Source organism: Coturnix japonica, chromosome 9, assembly GCF_001577835.2.
Source record: "Coturnix japonica isolate 7356 chromosome 9, Coturnix japonica 2.1, whole genome shotgun sequence".
NCBI classification, from domain to species: domain Eukaryota; kingdom Metazoa; phylum Chordata; class Aves; order Galliformes; family Phasianidae; genus Coturnix; species Coturnix japonica.
In genome coordinates, this window is record NC_029524.1 from 10,957,997 (window position 1) to 10,973,199 (window position 15,203).

Here is a 15,203-nt window from a genome sequence, read left to right on the forward strand (position 1 = left end):
AGGTAGTGCCTAGGTCATCGTCACCTGAAACCATAAACCAGCAGATGCAGTTCTTTACGCTCTATTTGCCCTAAGGAAAACTTGAGGAGAATTTTTAGTTACAACATCCTTGTGAGTTTTCTGTAGCCCTGTAGCCCCAGCACTATGTTAACCTTCTGTATACGTAGGAAATCAATGGGGTTTTCTCCAAGTTGCTTGACGACCAAAATTGGGCAAAGAACTTTTGTAGGTTATGGTAAAATTAAGCTTCATAGCATGTTAATATTTAACACATATACATTATTTTGCAGAAAATATATAGCCATGCATTTAATCTGGATGATTCCTGACGCCAAGTTAACAGCATCTGAAAAGTGAGCACTAAGTTTTGCTCCATGTGAGGTGCGGTTATGGTAGGAAAAGCAGATTTTGCCCTCTTCAAGGGCGCGTTTAGTTGAATAATAAGCAACGAATAGAAATTACTGCTTGTAGATGATTCATAACCTTTTTGAATAACTGTCTATGAAATAATGTACTTCCTAATCTGTATTTAGCAGCAGTGGGTGCTTTGTTAGTAAATTTTAGAGGAAGTTAAACGCCCCATATACAGACAGACCATGTAAGATGTGGCTGATCCCACAGCCTTGTTCCCTGATCTTTTTAGGTACACTTGGAAGTCCAATATATAAGTGATGCTTTTCAGGTCAGGTTCAATGCATACATTAAGGTCTTGCTCATCAGCAAAAATGAACGTGTCGTTAAGCTGCATTCCATGCACTGAGGGTGTCCCAGCGGTTGCTGGTAGGCTCAGCATTCCAGCACCTCTGCCTTGCAGGATTCAGCCCTTAGTGAGAGAAAGCACGAATAGCTCCCATGCTCAGAAGGTCTGGATTTCCTTCAGTTCTGGCCCAAATGCTGATGTTCTGTTCAGTAATTCTAGGCAACTTCTATTTTTATAACGATACAAATCTGAGCAGAACTTCAATAGTAGACAGTATGGTTTCCCTGCCGGTTAGCACATTGAACCTTATAGCAGGTAATGGAAACCTTCAATTGCGGTTCATGTTTCTCTGTAAGTATGAAATATTACATGTCTTACTCAGTGGGGTTACAAAGCAGTAGATTCCTTTAAAAAAGAAGAAAGAAAAACCAATTTCACATCAGCTTCTATATGAATTCGTGTAGTGATTTACTACATAGCCCATTAACAGATTGCACAGTGTTCCTGCTGGGCAGTTAGTTCCAAAAGCCTCTTGGGAAGACAAATGTATAAGAAAGAGCTCAGCATCTATTCTAATGCATCTATAACTTCAGGGGTATCATTTCCTTACGTTGCATGTGCAGACAGTATCTATGGTGTCTCCTTAGTGATCCATATTGCTTTGATTGTTCACGAGCTTTCATGTTTTGTTAACATTTACATGCATTGTACCAACAAACTTATAAATGCTCTTTCTGCATAATGATACTAGACATGCTGGGCTGTGCTCCCGTAACTCCGGGTGAAGGCGGTGGGTTGTAGTGCAGCCTGCAGCAGGGTTGGAACTACATGATCCTTGAGGTCCCTTCCAACCCGGCTCATTCTGTGCACTGCAAGCTGAGTGCGTTTTGGCTGCTCCTTGGTGCATTGGAAGCCTTATACCTGCTTTTTGCTTGGCTCTAACCACGTCTCATCCCTTAGCTGTATATTAACAGTGCTTTTTTCACTGCTCTACCACGGACAACTCCACACCGAAGAACAAAAAGCTCCCGGGCAGGATCCCAGCAGGTCCTGCCCCCTTCCCGCTTTGTTCCGGGGCGGTGCCGCATGATGGCGGCGTGCTGCGGGTAGCGGCGGGATGGGCTGGGCTCGCTCTCAGCCGTGCGCTCTGGCGCTGGCGGCGGCCGTGGCCGTGTGCGCCTTCTACTACCTGGGCGGCGGCGGGGAGACCTTCTCCAGCGCCACACGCCGCCTCCGAGCCACACCGCCCGGCCCGGCACGGCGAGACAGCACGGCGGCCTTAGGAGACAAGGGCCGGGCGCTGCACCTCCTCATGATGTTCACCAAGGCGGAGCGCAGCCCCGCGCTGCGCACTAAGGGACAGGCCGCGCTGCGCTCCCTGCTGCGGCACGGCCGGCTGCACCGCGGGGAACAGCTGCACCTCCACCTCGTCACAGACAGCGCCAGCAGAGACATCGGGCACGGGATGTTAAAGGACGAGCTGCGAGGAACCGCCATCCGGCACCAGGTGCGGGGGGACGGGGGAAGGGAGGGAAGGGAAGGGGCGGCCGGGGGGCGGTGCTGGGCCGGGCCCAGATCAGAGCTGTGCCGGCAGCGAGCGGCAGATGGAGCTGGAGCTACACGGCGCTGTATGGAGCCATGAGCGGCCAGCGAGCAGCATTGTGTTCACAGCTCCATCCCCTCTGGGATGTGGTTAGCACCCATAGGTGAGAGCCTATGGCAGGGCTGTGCAGGAAGCCTGGGCTCTCCTCCTCCTCTCTGTGTCTGGCACACACCACCAAGTTGCCATCATGCTGTTTTTATGGGGTTGCTGCAAAGGTGCCTCGCACCAGAAGAGAAACTGAGTTGTATGGCAGTTGTTTACTGCTGAACCAATTGAAAAGGGCCTTTCTCAGCGTGAGATGTGTTTATAAAACGTGTGTTCGTGCAGGAAACCCACAGAACTCACTTTTCATGATGTCCTCAGTGAACTCACTCAGATTTAGCTGCAGGGATTTACTGAAAGCTGCTCCACAAATAAATAGAGAAGCACAAAATTAGCAACAGATAAACAGGCCTTGCTCAGTGAGGGGAGAGGAGAGGCCTCTGCAGTGCTGCAGCTGCAGAAGGAAGGTTCCTCGTGTCAGGAGTTTGCTATGCAGAAATGCAGAGGTGACTAGAATTGGGTTGAACTCAATAAAAGGAAAGAGCAATGCTCTGACCTGTGTGTTTACATGTATAGTGCACTCTTCCGAGCTTTTAGGCAGATGAGGTTTTATTAGGGAAAAGGAATGAAACCGTAGAATGATTGAATAATTGAGTTTGGAAGGGAGCTGTGTGGATCATGGGGCTGGCAGGGCCAGCGAGGGGAAGTATCTCAGCATCCCTCAACAGAAATTAAACACTGCTGCTGTGTTGTGTCCTGTGTTGTGTTCAGTCCCTGCTGGAATTTTCCTGCTTTCTCCTGCCTGCAGAAGGCAGCATGACCTCAGGTCTCTAACTCAGAGTTGCTGAACTCTCTAATCTGCACCAGGGTCACGTTCCTCGGGTCTGTTCATTATGCTGGAAGTTCCTGCAGTTATCTGGTACGATTCAGTGACCTGCATCATTCTGCGTGTGTAATAATGAGCATCAGCCCGCAAGAAAGTTCTCATTCATCTGACTTGGGCTGAAATTAATTATAAGCTTGTAAAATTTCATTTGCTGACACGGTTTATTTACAGTTGCTCCTGGTTTTGGAGCAGATGTGGTTTGCTTCACTGCTGAGCTTTCCATTGACTCCTGGTAACTAAGTGCAGTGGGCTGCTGAGATTTTTCATTCGGTCATTTGCAGAAAGTGTGCAAAGGTTTGGTTTTGCTTTATAAGTTTGTCTGTGTTCTGTTGTGAGTCCTAACACGACACAGGCTGTAATGGGGTGCCTGAGGCCCATGTGCCCTGGGGTCCTGGTTCTGGCCATAGCAGTGCTACCTGCCTGGCTCCAGCATGGCACAGGGTACCCAGTCCCTGCTTGTCACAACACGGGGAAGTTCCCACCAGAAGAGACTCTCAGCTCTGCAGTAACTGCTCAATGTCTGGATTTTCCCCAGCTCGTCCTGCCCTCCTGTCCCTCCCAGCCCCAGTGGGGACATGCTGTGCAGCTTTCTTCACTGCTGAGCTGAGGTTCAGGAAATCCGGGCTCGGTTCCTGGCCATGTCACGGCCTGACTTTGTGGCAGGGAGCAAGTCTTGGTCCTCAGGGTGTGTGACGTGGGCTGGCTTGCCTCAGAGCTGCAGGATGCCAGAGCCTGGAGTGAGCTGTCACCTCACTGATTGACTCCATATGGAGACCAGATACGTGGTTACATTTCAGCAGTGTCAGCAGCAGGGACCAGAGGCTGCGAGAAAATATCAGTTGAACAGATTTGATGGAGCCTCTCCACGCCTGCCTCACATTTATAGCATGGCCATAAAAATCTTCCCCCCTATATCCCCTCCTAGGTATATAGGTCCCCGCTATACCTAGCTGCCTGTTGTGGCAGGTGTGCACGTTATGCAGCTGGAGCAGCAGTGAGCTGCACTGGGGCTTTGCAGCTGTGTGCTGAGCTGCTGGGGGTGGCTGGGTGTCCTGGCTGAGCGGTGCTCCTGCTGTCTCTCCTAGGTAATAATCCACGATGTCAGCGAGCTGACTGAGAAGCTGTTTCCAATCGTTGAAGCCATGCAGAAACACTTCAGTGCTGGATCAGGGACCTACTACAGTGACTCAATTTTCTTCTTGTCTGTCGCAATGCATCGGATCATGCCCAAAGGTAAGTCCCAGCCGAGCTGCAAGCACAGCCTGTACATGTGTGCTATTTGAAATGCAAAGTTAACAGGCTTCCATGAAAGGAGGCTACATCATCAGGGGATGGCAGGAGGTTTCTGTGCCACTCAGCAGGATGGTGCTGCCCTCACACCTCAGGATGTTAGAGAAGGCAGGACTGGAGCTGGCCTGGCCATGTGCAGCCGTGTGTTTTTACAACCTCCCTTTCCCTCGGTGTGTCAGCAGAAAGAGGTGTGACGTGCTGTAACACAGTGAGGGTGCTGCTTGCTCGCCAGTGTCAGCAGTGTGGTTACTGAGCGCACCTTCCCTTCCTGTGGTTTTGATGAGCTCTTGAGAGGCTTTGCTGGTTAACAGCCACTGATCATTTAACTTTTCTTATTGTGTCTTCACTGTTATTGAGCGAGGAAACAACAATAAATCTGCAAGAAAACGAGGCAGCTGGCAAAGGGAGCTTGGCTCAGTTGCCCCACTTTCCTCCCCAGCTGTGTGTGGTTATTTCTCCCAGACCCTACGTGCTCTGTAGCCTTGGATCAGTCAGCAGTTCTGCTGTCTCCCCCGTCTCTCCCATTTTGTAGGTCAGGATTGTTTTTCTTACACTGAGGTCAGGGCTGGGAAAAAGGTTGGAGGCTTTTCTTTAAGACCAGTGGCCAATGATCACGTTTCTCTTGGTGTTTATTTCCTTAGAGTGCTGAATGTGAGCAGTCACGCATCAACGCAACAAGGGCTGAGCCCTGGGGCACAGTGTGAGGGGTCTGTGCCCTTTGCTCAGCAGGATGGATCACACACCCAGGCCCTTGTCTGGAGCTCACCCAGCCCTGCCTTGGCAGCATGGCTCCTCCCAGCGCAGTGCACGTGGTTTGTGTTCAACTGGGCTGCCTCCTCGCAGGGTCTGGTCTGAGAGGGAGCCACTTGGGAAGCCCTCCACATGAGAGTTAAAAACAGAGGGGCCTTCTTGGGGCCCTGGTATGTCCTGTAGCCACTGTGGTTTCAGAAACAGTGTTTGCTTGTCAGACAAGGAGGAAGTGGAGCAGACGCTCCTTTCCTTCCTGTGTTCCCAGATCATCCTTTTGGTGAGGGTCACCGTGTCCATCTTGTGCTTCAGTGGCCTGGGTCACCCCACTGCAAGGCCTGCAGCCCACTGCCCTACTGCTCTGGGGGCACAGGCAGGTGGGTACAGTGTCTGGGGGCTCCCTGCTGTCAGTGCTCCCCACAGCACCCTGCTGCTAAAGCAGGCTGCCCGCTGTGCTGGTGAAGGCGCAGCAATAGCACAGATTGGGAATGGAACAGCCACTGAGTTCAGAGGTTCGTTGCTGCCGAGAATGGGAGGCAGGTTTTCTGTCTGTCGATGTGCTCCCCATTCATCACATTCCTTCCTGAGCTGCATGGTTTCCATCCAAGAAGCACACAGACACCCTTCTCCATGGAGTCCTGGGAGGCCTCGTGCTCACCCATGATCTATGTGTCCAGGATCCAGCAGCCACTTTCCAAACATCTCCTGAGTGTGTGCTGAAAGCAGCAGATTGCTCCTGGCCACTCTACCAGCCCCCAGCTGACCCAGCGCCATGCCTGGCACACTGCAGGTACAGCTGCAGGCTGCACTGTGCTGCAGGCACTTGAAGCTGCCTATGAGCAGTGCAGCTGGGCACGTGGCAGCATCCTGCTCCATGCCGGTAGCATCGCTCTTCCCTCAGCTCTCTCAGCTGGCACTCACCACTTCCTCCACAGCCAGAGCAGAAAGTTGTGTTGGCCGCTGCCCAGGCATAACATTTCCTGCAATCTTGCCACCACAAATTTCAGGCAAAGCCTTCCTCTTGCTGAGCTGTGAGCTAAATGCGGAGGACGCTGGCTTTGTGGTCATGTGTCACTCATGACATGGGGCAACGGGGACAAACTGAAACATGGGAAATTCCACTTAGCCACAAGGAAAAAGTACTTTTCAGTGAGGATAGTGAAAGACCAGGCCCAGAGAATGCTGTGCCTTCATCCTTGGAGCTCCTTAGAGCTGAAGTGGGTGATGGCCTGGGCTCTGGGTGAGCTACTGTGGGTCCCATCCAACCTTGACTGTGCTGTTATTCTCTGGTGTTAAGTGAATGTGCTGTACCCAGCTCTTTATTAGCCATTAGTCTAGTGATGTCTGCACCCTGAGTGCTTTGAAGTCTGTTGAATACAAATGACAGTATTAGTTCTGTCTAGTTCACTTGCCCTGGTACTTCTGCTGCATCTTTACGGTGTGCTGAAGACACCCATATTATATGGTCTGACAGCCAGAAACTGTTCAGATATACTGTCTGTCCTCAGTTCACCAACCATAGGCAGTTTTGCCTCCTGAAAAGCTTGCTTGCTGTCTGTCAGTCTGACAGGGGCTTGCAATGGCCTCTTTGGCGCACAGGATGTATAAAGAGGCATTTTACAGTTTCATGAGTTTAGTTTTTGTTTCAGAAGCCGCTAGTAAAGCTGATTTATATTTCCTTTGCAAGGGAGGTCAGATGCAGAGCGGGGTGCCTGCAGAGCCGGGTGATTTACAGCCTGGCAGGGCTTCCCAGCCTGCTCCCTGATTCCCAGCTGTGCAGTGGGGCCTGGCAGGAGGCAGCAGGCACACAGACACAGTGTCTGCAAGCCAGGTTGGGTGCTTGCTTCTTCATCTCCACTGCAGCTCAGCCACCTTAGATGTGAACTGCTTGGAGGTTGGTGCTTCTGGCGTTTCTGCTGTGCCTGTATTTTTGCCCACCTGTTCTTATGTGCAAATGTAAGAACCTTCTGACTGGTGACGGGGAGGGCTACGCATCTGCTGTCCCCTGAAGACTCGTGCATGGTGTGGGAATGGTGCTGTGCTCCCAGCTTCCCTCCTGGCCGTGCTTCATTTCTCTGGGAAAACAATCCCTGGTAGAAGCTGCTTTGCTAAGGTGGACGGTAAGTGTTTGAAGCTACATTTTCCTGCAACACTAGCATTCCTCCTGGTGCATTTTGGTTCCACCTCACCCTGTGTCTTTGCAGGCGTGGCTGGCTCCCGAGCTTCAGCACCAGTTTTTGTGGGAGCTGGATTTAATTGCAAGCTTAAACACGCTTCAGCAGAAATGAAGGCTGTGATTTGAATATTAAATTCTCTCTTGTTTGTTTGCATTTGTATCAATGTCTGAAGGTTTTTCTGAGAGCTCAGAACGTTTGCGTTTAAGTTACCTGGCTTTAGGTTCCCAGGTTCATCATTTTGAGGTGCCATGGTGTTTTTGGCCTACCATAACTTAGTGCTTTGCTTGAAGCTGCAGGTTCGTGATGGTTCACCGACTTTGCAGATTGATGGGCACTGAACAGCAGTTGTTGTGTTTGGTTTTTTTTACAGATTTTTGTAGAACATATGTGTGGCTGTGTGCGTGTTGCACTGAGAGTAAATGTTTTGTGCCACTCAGCTGTTCTGGTTTTCACTGCTGCTTTGGATCCTTGCCCACAAAACTTCACATCTCAAACTTGCAGCTGCCAAACTATAATATAACAGCCTCTTAGCTGCTGTAAATCATGTAACTCTCTCGCCTTAAATGTCTTACATTGGTGGAATTAACCTGATTTAAACCAGCTGGGGAGCTGGTATGCAGCGTGCAGGCTGCATAACTCTCATCTGTGCCTGCGACTCATAAATCCTGTTTTAATGCAGTGTGGCCGGGCCTGAGGGGCTGGGGGGGCGGGATTGCTGTGTTTCAGTGATTCTGCGATGGAGAAGTGGTGGGAAAGGTACACAGAGAGGGCAAGCAGGGTTCAGACTTAGGAGGAGCTGATAAGGTGAAGACAATGCCAGAATGAAATGGTCTTGGGATCTGCAGAGCTCAGGCTGGTGAGGCTGTCTCCAGGCTAGAAGGAGAAACTAGACTGGCAGGGAATAAGGCAGACAAGCAATCCATAGTCAAGCAGCCCTTTTGTGGCCCAACTCAGCTTGGTTTCTCTGTAATCGTAGTACTACAGGGCTTGGTCTCAGTAAGCCTTAAAGCAGGACCCCAGCTCTTGGCCCTGGAGCTCTCAGGGAGAACTGTCACAGCAGCATCCATCTTCCTCATGCTGCCCCTCTTCAACTCGTGCATGTTAAGCTGCAGCCACATCCTGGCTGTGTGTGAAAAAGAGTCACTCCTTCTGTTTCACTGCCATTCTACATTTCCATTCAGGTTTTCTGGCGCTGGATGAGATCATCTCATGCTGAAATGCCATGTGACTGAGGGAGGACGTCTGGGGAGAGCAATCAGAGCTGAGGCAGTATATGTGCTGTCTGATTTCTGTGGGCATACAGCTGCTGGAGGTAGCACAGCACAAGAAGTATTGCTTCTCTCTGGTGCCAGATTCTCTCTACCTGCTCAGCTCTCTCATAGTGTCATCCAGGAAACCTCTTCCCTGCTGTCCCCGGTGAAAGCTTTCTTCTTTATTGAGTGATCGCATAGGGTCTGCAGTTCAGAGCTGCTGGCTCTTCCTTCAGCCATGTTCTGGGGAGGGTTTTTAGGCACAGGTGCCTGGCAGTGAGCCTCCTAACAACAAGATGAGTTGCTGCTCCATAGCAGAACTGGTCCCTGCATGAGCTACCCAAGACCTACTGCATGCTGCTGCCAGCGCTTCACAGCTGAGCTGGGATGTCCATATAACAACAGACAACAGCTAATCTGGGATCTAGAAAGGTGGTGCAGTGGCAGAAGCCATAGGCAGAGCCTGTTTGCCCTGGTTTTGCTGGCTGCTTGGCAACAGAATCACTGTGTTGGACAAGAGGGAAGGAGCAAAGAGGAAATAGGGCTGGATGAAAAAGTGAAGTCCAAGTGAATTTTGTCTGAAGCTTCTGCAGTTATCTGGCTGATGTTCTCAATGAAGCATCTCTGTGGCTAAGCAGAGCTGCAGCTGGGATTTCTGCATGGAGAGAAGAGTGCCACAGAGGAGAGGTCCTTGCTCTGCTAATGAGGCTGTCTTCACAAGGGCAGTTCAGAGCAGAATGGAATGTGAATATGTGGTTTAATTCAGCTAACAGTCTCTTACAAGCATGTGTCAGGATTGGCGATCTCCAGGAAGGCGGCTCAACAGGATAGTTCCTCCCTCCTTGTGCCCAGCCTCTTTACTGTTTTGATGTCTGCTGCATCCTAGACACGACCCATGTGTGTGTGGGAGGCTCTGAGAGCAGACGTCAGGTGTGAGAGCTGTGATAAGGGTGTTCAGTTGGCAGCCAGGGGAAGAACACCATTCAGCTTGCTCCGTTTTAAGTACCTGGAAAGCAGGGGGCCGAGGAAGGGAAGAGAGTAAATTGCCTCCTTTATTCAAGTGTTAGGATTCTGAGTAAGAGGCGAGATGTGTTGGGAAGTAGTTGAGAGAAAATCTGTGGTGAGAAAATAACCTGAGGTAACTATCACTGCTGAAATTGGTGGGGTGATGCTTCTGACCAAACTATTAACATCACTGGTTGCAGTGTTTGGTTAAGAAATGTGGAGGATGGGAGCAGGAGCTGGGTGGTGCTCTGCAGGGAAGGCACAAGGAGGTGCCTGCTGGATGCACACCCAGGAGCCTGATTTCCAGGTGCATCTGGTAAAGGCTGTTCATCAAAGGCTCATAAGGAAACTGAGTAGCAGTGGGAAAGGTGGGTACGTTTTCATACGGCTAAATTAAGTGAGGAACTTCTGGGGAAGAACAGGGTGAGCTGGCCATAATGCACAGCCTAAATTTATGGCACGCAATGTGGTGTGCTGCAGAAACCTGGGAGAGGTTCTGAGGAAAGCAGTGGCTTCATGCAGGAAGGAGTGACGGAGGGGCCCCTCTGCTCCACAGACAGGCTGGCTGAGGGCTCACAGCTGGGGCTGCATAGCCACGAGCTGCAGAAGCAGAGTTGTAACCAGAGATAGAATGGGCTTGTTAGTTCACAGTGCTGTTGTGATCTGTGGAGCTCCTTGCCGCCACATGTTGTAGGTGCTAAAATTTATCTGGGCATATGGAGATCTCTTGTGAAAGAAAATCAATGGAGGTTGCTGTGTGATAGATGCTGTCGTGGGGAATAGGGCTGTGTACATTGGGGTGATTCAGTGCTGGCAGGTGAGCAGCCTGCTCAGTGTGGGGAAATGGCCCCAGCAGGGAACTGTGCTGCTGGCTTTGCAGTGGGTGCTGAGCATTGCTGAGATGTGGTGGCCTGGGACCCCAGGATGGAAGTGGAAGAGCCAGTGGTCTCCCCTGACCTCGGACTCTGAACTGGATCATCTCTCCGGCTCATTATCTACAGTCATCCCAGTTATTAAATGCAGACCAGATTGCAATGATGTTTGTCCAAACTGTCTGTTAATGACAAAGCCACAAATCACTTGGGAATTGGTATGGCTTGGAACAGGCTCCAGCTGCTGGCTGCAGCTCAATGGAGGGGACAATCTCCCACGAAACTGCTATCTGCCTTGCGAGTGCTCTGGGAGTCTCAGCCTGGACACAACAGCCTTTGTGAGCTTCAGCTTGTGCTTTTCCCACAGAGCTGAGCTGGGGAGAGGGCAAAGGGCAGGGTGGGAAGGCTGCACCGAACTGTGCTGCATCATCTGGCGGCAGCAGTGACTACAACCCCTGCAGGAAGGCAGGCAGCAGCAGGATCCCACAGCTGCATTGGTAGCATTTCAGTGCCCAGAGGTAAGGCACAAGCCTGGCCAGGTGTTAAAGCACTCCCTGCAGTTAATAAGAGGCAATAGGGAAGGTGGGCAGCCTTTCCATCAAGCCATGGAGGACAGGGTCCAGGAGGAATGTTATAAGCAAGAACATTAGGAATAGCAAACACAGTTGTCTTCTGTTAATGTAGTTCTGTGAAAGCAGGGTTGTACTGTCCCGAAAATGTTATACTTTGTTCTTGTAAAATATAGATCTGTGTATGAGGATTTGCAATTGCAGCTGCAATGCAGGAGTGCCCAAGTGGGTCTGCAGGTCTTTCTTTGTCCCTGGAATGCAGGTAACTCCATGCAGGTGCTGGTTCCTTGCTCAAGCACCTGTTTGCAGGAAGTTATGGGGTGATAATCTGTGTCACACACAGAGACAAGCATTAAACGTCTCTAATGCAGAGGCAGGCAGCAGCATGAACTCCTTGTCCTCCTGTCAGCTATGCAGCAACGCCTTCTGTGCTGTCCAGTCACCTGCATAATTCAGTGACTATTAAATTTTAATAAATGAGCATTTTCAGAGCACTTCACAACTGGCCTTTTGCTACTGGGAGAGCTGCTATCTCTGCTGAGCTATGCTGTGTTAAGGCATCCAGTGATGCAGCAGTGCTGAAGTGCCTGCATCCCAGATGCTCTGGGCCTGGCGATGCTTATTGGGAGCAGAGATGTTGGTAAGGGACGTAGAAAATGTTGGTCTGTGCTGGAGCCATCTCCAGTGCTTCACAGCTCCCAAATCACAGATCCAGCTTTGGGACAGCGGTGCAGGGCAGCCCCAGTGCCCATGTCCCACAGCACCATCCCCACTCAGCCCAGTACAACCACAGCCCCTCAGGGAGTGTCACTTCTCGTTACTTCCATCGGCTGCCCCTCACTGTAGTGCTGGCATCCGTTATTTGGGGTGTCCTAGATCTGTCAGGCCGGGGCAGGCATGTGCAGTGATTTCACCTCCTGTGGAGATACAGGGGTTTGTGTTGGCCTGTCCGGGGCAGCTGTTTTGGTGGGTGGCAGGGGGGTGCTGGAAGCTTCATCCTGGTCAGTCCAAGAGAGAGTTATGCAGAGAAAGAGCATAGGAGCTGCTGGGACTCACCCTGCGCTGAAATCCCAGCCCTGCTCAGAGTCAGGCCAGCTGGGGAGAGGGCACTGCTGGCCCTCAGGTCTCACTGGTGGCTCTGCCTCAGCTTTGTAGGGTTTTGCAAGAAGAAGCAGATAGTACCTGTGGCTCTGCAGCACCCTCCCCCACCGTTAAGATGTGATATCATTTATCTTGCTGCTTTTATTGTATCTTTTTGGTTTCCCTTTCCGTCTCACCCGCCCATTACTTTACAGCTTGCCATCCATGCTGCTTTATCATCTATGGCAACCTGGAATTAAACCTTATTTTGTCTGATTATAAGGTTTCCCGCTGCTCTAACTCCAGCTCCAAGAAATGTCTTCGTGCTCCTCCTCCAGTGGCACTGTGTAATAAATACACAGCGTGCAGTGTGACGGCTACACCCTGATTGCTGCAGGGTGCCCCTGGCACAGCCATGGTTCTGGGGTATGTAAATGCTGTCCCTTGAGTTGGAGGCAGGCAGGATGCAGGAGCAGGGAAGGAGGCACTGGGCAAGTGGAGCAATGCTGCTGGGTCCCTGCTGCTCTGCCCAACACTTCAGCTCATGTGTGGGCTGCCCCAGGGCTTCTACAGCACGCTGCTGGCTGCTGAGCCAAGCTGCTGCCTGCCCCAGTGCTGGGGCTGCTGGCTGGAGCTGCTGAGCTGCTGTGCTGTGCCAGTGCTGCTGTGTGTGTAGCAGGGGTTTGTCATCTCGCTGGCAGACAGCCTAATTTTTTAATTAGCTGATAGGCAGGAATTGCTGTGAAGGAGCTGCTGTTCTGCTCCACTGGGTGCATAATAGGTGTTAGAGAAATCTGCTTAATGGCATTGTTAGCCAGCCGGGGCTCTTCTGCCTGCCTGGAAACGTCCTCCTTTGACTCCTGCATGCTCTTGGCTCTGTACTTGGAAGTGTGCATCTGCCCTTCGCCCTCCTGCTGCTCTCTGAGCCAGGCAGGGAGGCAGGAACATGGCTGGGGGCTGCTGAGAGGCAGGGCCCCAAGGAGAAGGGCAGGCAGAGCAGACTGGAAGGATGCTGCAAGATGCTCCTGCTCTCGTCATGGCTGGAAGGCCCCGAGAGGGCCAGCCTTGAACCAGGAGGTCAAAAGCCAGGCTGGCCAGCCCCACTGAAGCAGGTTTTCTGGGCTGTTTATTTCGGGGGGAGACGAGCTGCAGAGCAACACTAGATGCACTCCCTGCTTGTACCCCAGATGCGATGGGGCTGGCAGTGGGTCACATCCCCACACACATACGCTCACCCCAGCCTTGCTGCCTGCCCCGGGGTGGGGCTCACTGGCGGCAGCGGTGATGAAGACTGGAAGTGGAGGAGCAGACTTCATCTGCCAAGAAAATAAGGCCTGGAAGGGGAGCACGCAACAAAACAGGAAGCGCTTGCAGCTCTGTGACAGCAGAGGGAAAGCTGACGGGGATCAAGCAGGAGTGCAGGGTGAGTCAAACAAAGGAAGCCTCTAACAAAGGGCATGCAGAGGAGTGGAGCGTGTCTATGTAAGCAAGCAGTGTGTGGCCACATCTGGCTGACTGTGGCTCTGACATCTCCACTTGGCACTGCATTGCCCTTGTACACTGCAGCAGCTATGATAGGAGGCTCTCAGCAGCTGATGGCCTTGCCATTCAGTGTGCCCACGTCCGGTCTTGGCACTGCCTGTGAGGGAAGTATTTCTCTTGGCTATGTGCCCCCCTGAGCCACTGGAGGATCTGGGTTTCACAGCCAGCGTAGCAGCTCTGCAGAGTTGTGTGGTGCTGACGAGGTCAGGACTGAGTGCAGCCAGCCTGTGAAGGGCTTGCCCTCATTTGAGGCTGGGCCCATGGTTTGGCTTTGCTGGGCTAACAGACAGACTCATCCAACCCATCCAGAGCCAAGCTCTGCCTTTGCATCTGGGCACGCCAGGACCTGGACCAAGTGTGCAGGCACAGTGCAATGCCTGCAGGTGGTGTGAGGAACCGTGTGCCCCAAGCTGCACAGGAACAGGGAGCTTCTGTCTGATAGGAGAGTAACTTCTGGCTGACAAAAATCAGCAGAGTCAGAGACAAACTCAAAGCACTGGAAAATAGTGAAGAAGTGGCTGTCTCGATGTGCCTAGCATTTGCAGACCCCTGCTCTGAGAACCAGGGCAGCCAGCAGGGGACACTCCTGTCCTTTGGCTGGGTGGTGTCACTGCTGGCTGCAGCCGCTGCTCTCATTGCAGAGAGGTCCGAGTTGTTTGCAGCCAGCACTGTCTATCCCTGCCCACCACCGTGTCTGCTTGGGTCATGCAGCCAGCCAGGGCAGGTTGGCAGGGCACCATTGGGAATCAGGGATGTCAGCTTGATCTCACCTCTTCTGCTTTGTAGGGCAGCAGGTCGAGGCACCAGCCTCCACCTATAGGTTGCTGCTGTGATGCGAAGAAGGTTCAGGGAGACTGTTGTGTGCTGCTGCCGTGTGCCCTCACTGCACATTTTTCCCTTGATTAGCATGTCATAGGCCCTACAGTATATACCAGGAGTACTTGGCTAGTACCAGCTGGGGCTGTGTGCTATTGGTGATGCCACAGGTGTTGGAAAGGAGCATGGAGTAACATGGTGGTTTGGGCAGATCTGGGAGTACTCAGACCAGGCATTGCAGGTAAGAGCCCATGGCCCAGGTTGCCTTGGTTGTGCGCTTGGCTGGTAGTATCTGGTGTGTGAAGAGCAAAGATCACCCCTTATGAGCCTGACTTGTATATCGCTTGAAGTCGTAATCCACAACCTGGTGGAGCCATGGTCCTTCTGTGAGCAGGTGAATAATAAGACTCAGTCTTGAACAGATATTTCAGCCACACGGTTCTGCTCAGGCACACTACTGCAATGGAGTGTGGAGAGCAGGCAGCTTGGGAAGGTGCATTGCCCTTGTGTGCAGCTGGGCTGGCACAGCCAAGGAGCATCCTTCAGGCTCCATCTAGAACAGCCAAAGCAGCTCCTCCTCCTGTGTACCTCAGCTGCCAGGCACATTCACTCAATTACTCAGGG

At 51.8% G+C, this 15,203-nt stretch overlaps 1 protein-coding gene across 1 annotated transcript in view; it reads left to right on the forward strand.

The window, feature by feature from the left end:
• The first annotated feature begins 1,756 nt into the window (after positions 1-1,756).
• Positions 1,757-15,203, forward strand: part of XXYLT1 (xyloside xylosyltransferase 1) — a 32,147-nt gene continuing 18,700 nt past the window's right edge. Inside the window, exons 1-2 of the mRNA XM_015871864.2 lie at positions 1,757-2,207; positions 4,317-4,464. Of these exons, the coding sequence (XP_015727350.1) occupies positions 1,818-2,207; positions 4,317-4,464 (538 nt within the window). The 5' untranslated portion in view covers positions 1,757-1,817. The remainder of the gene's footprint in view (positions 2,208-4,316; positions 4,465-15,203) is intronic.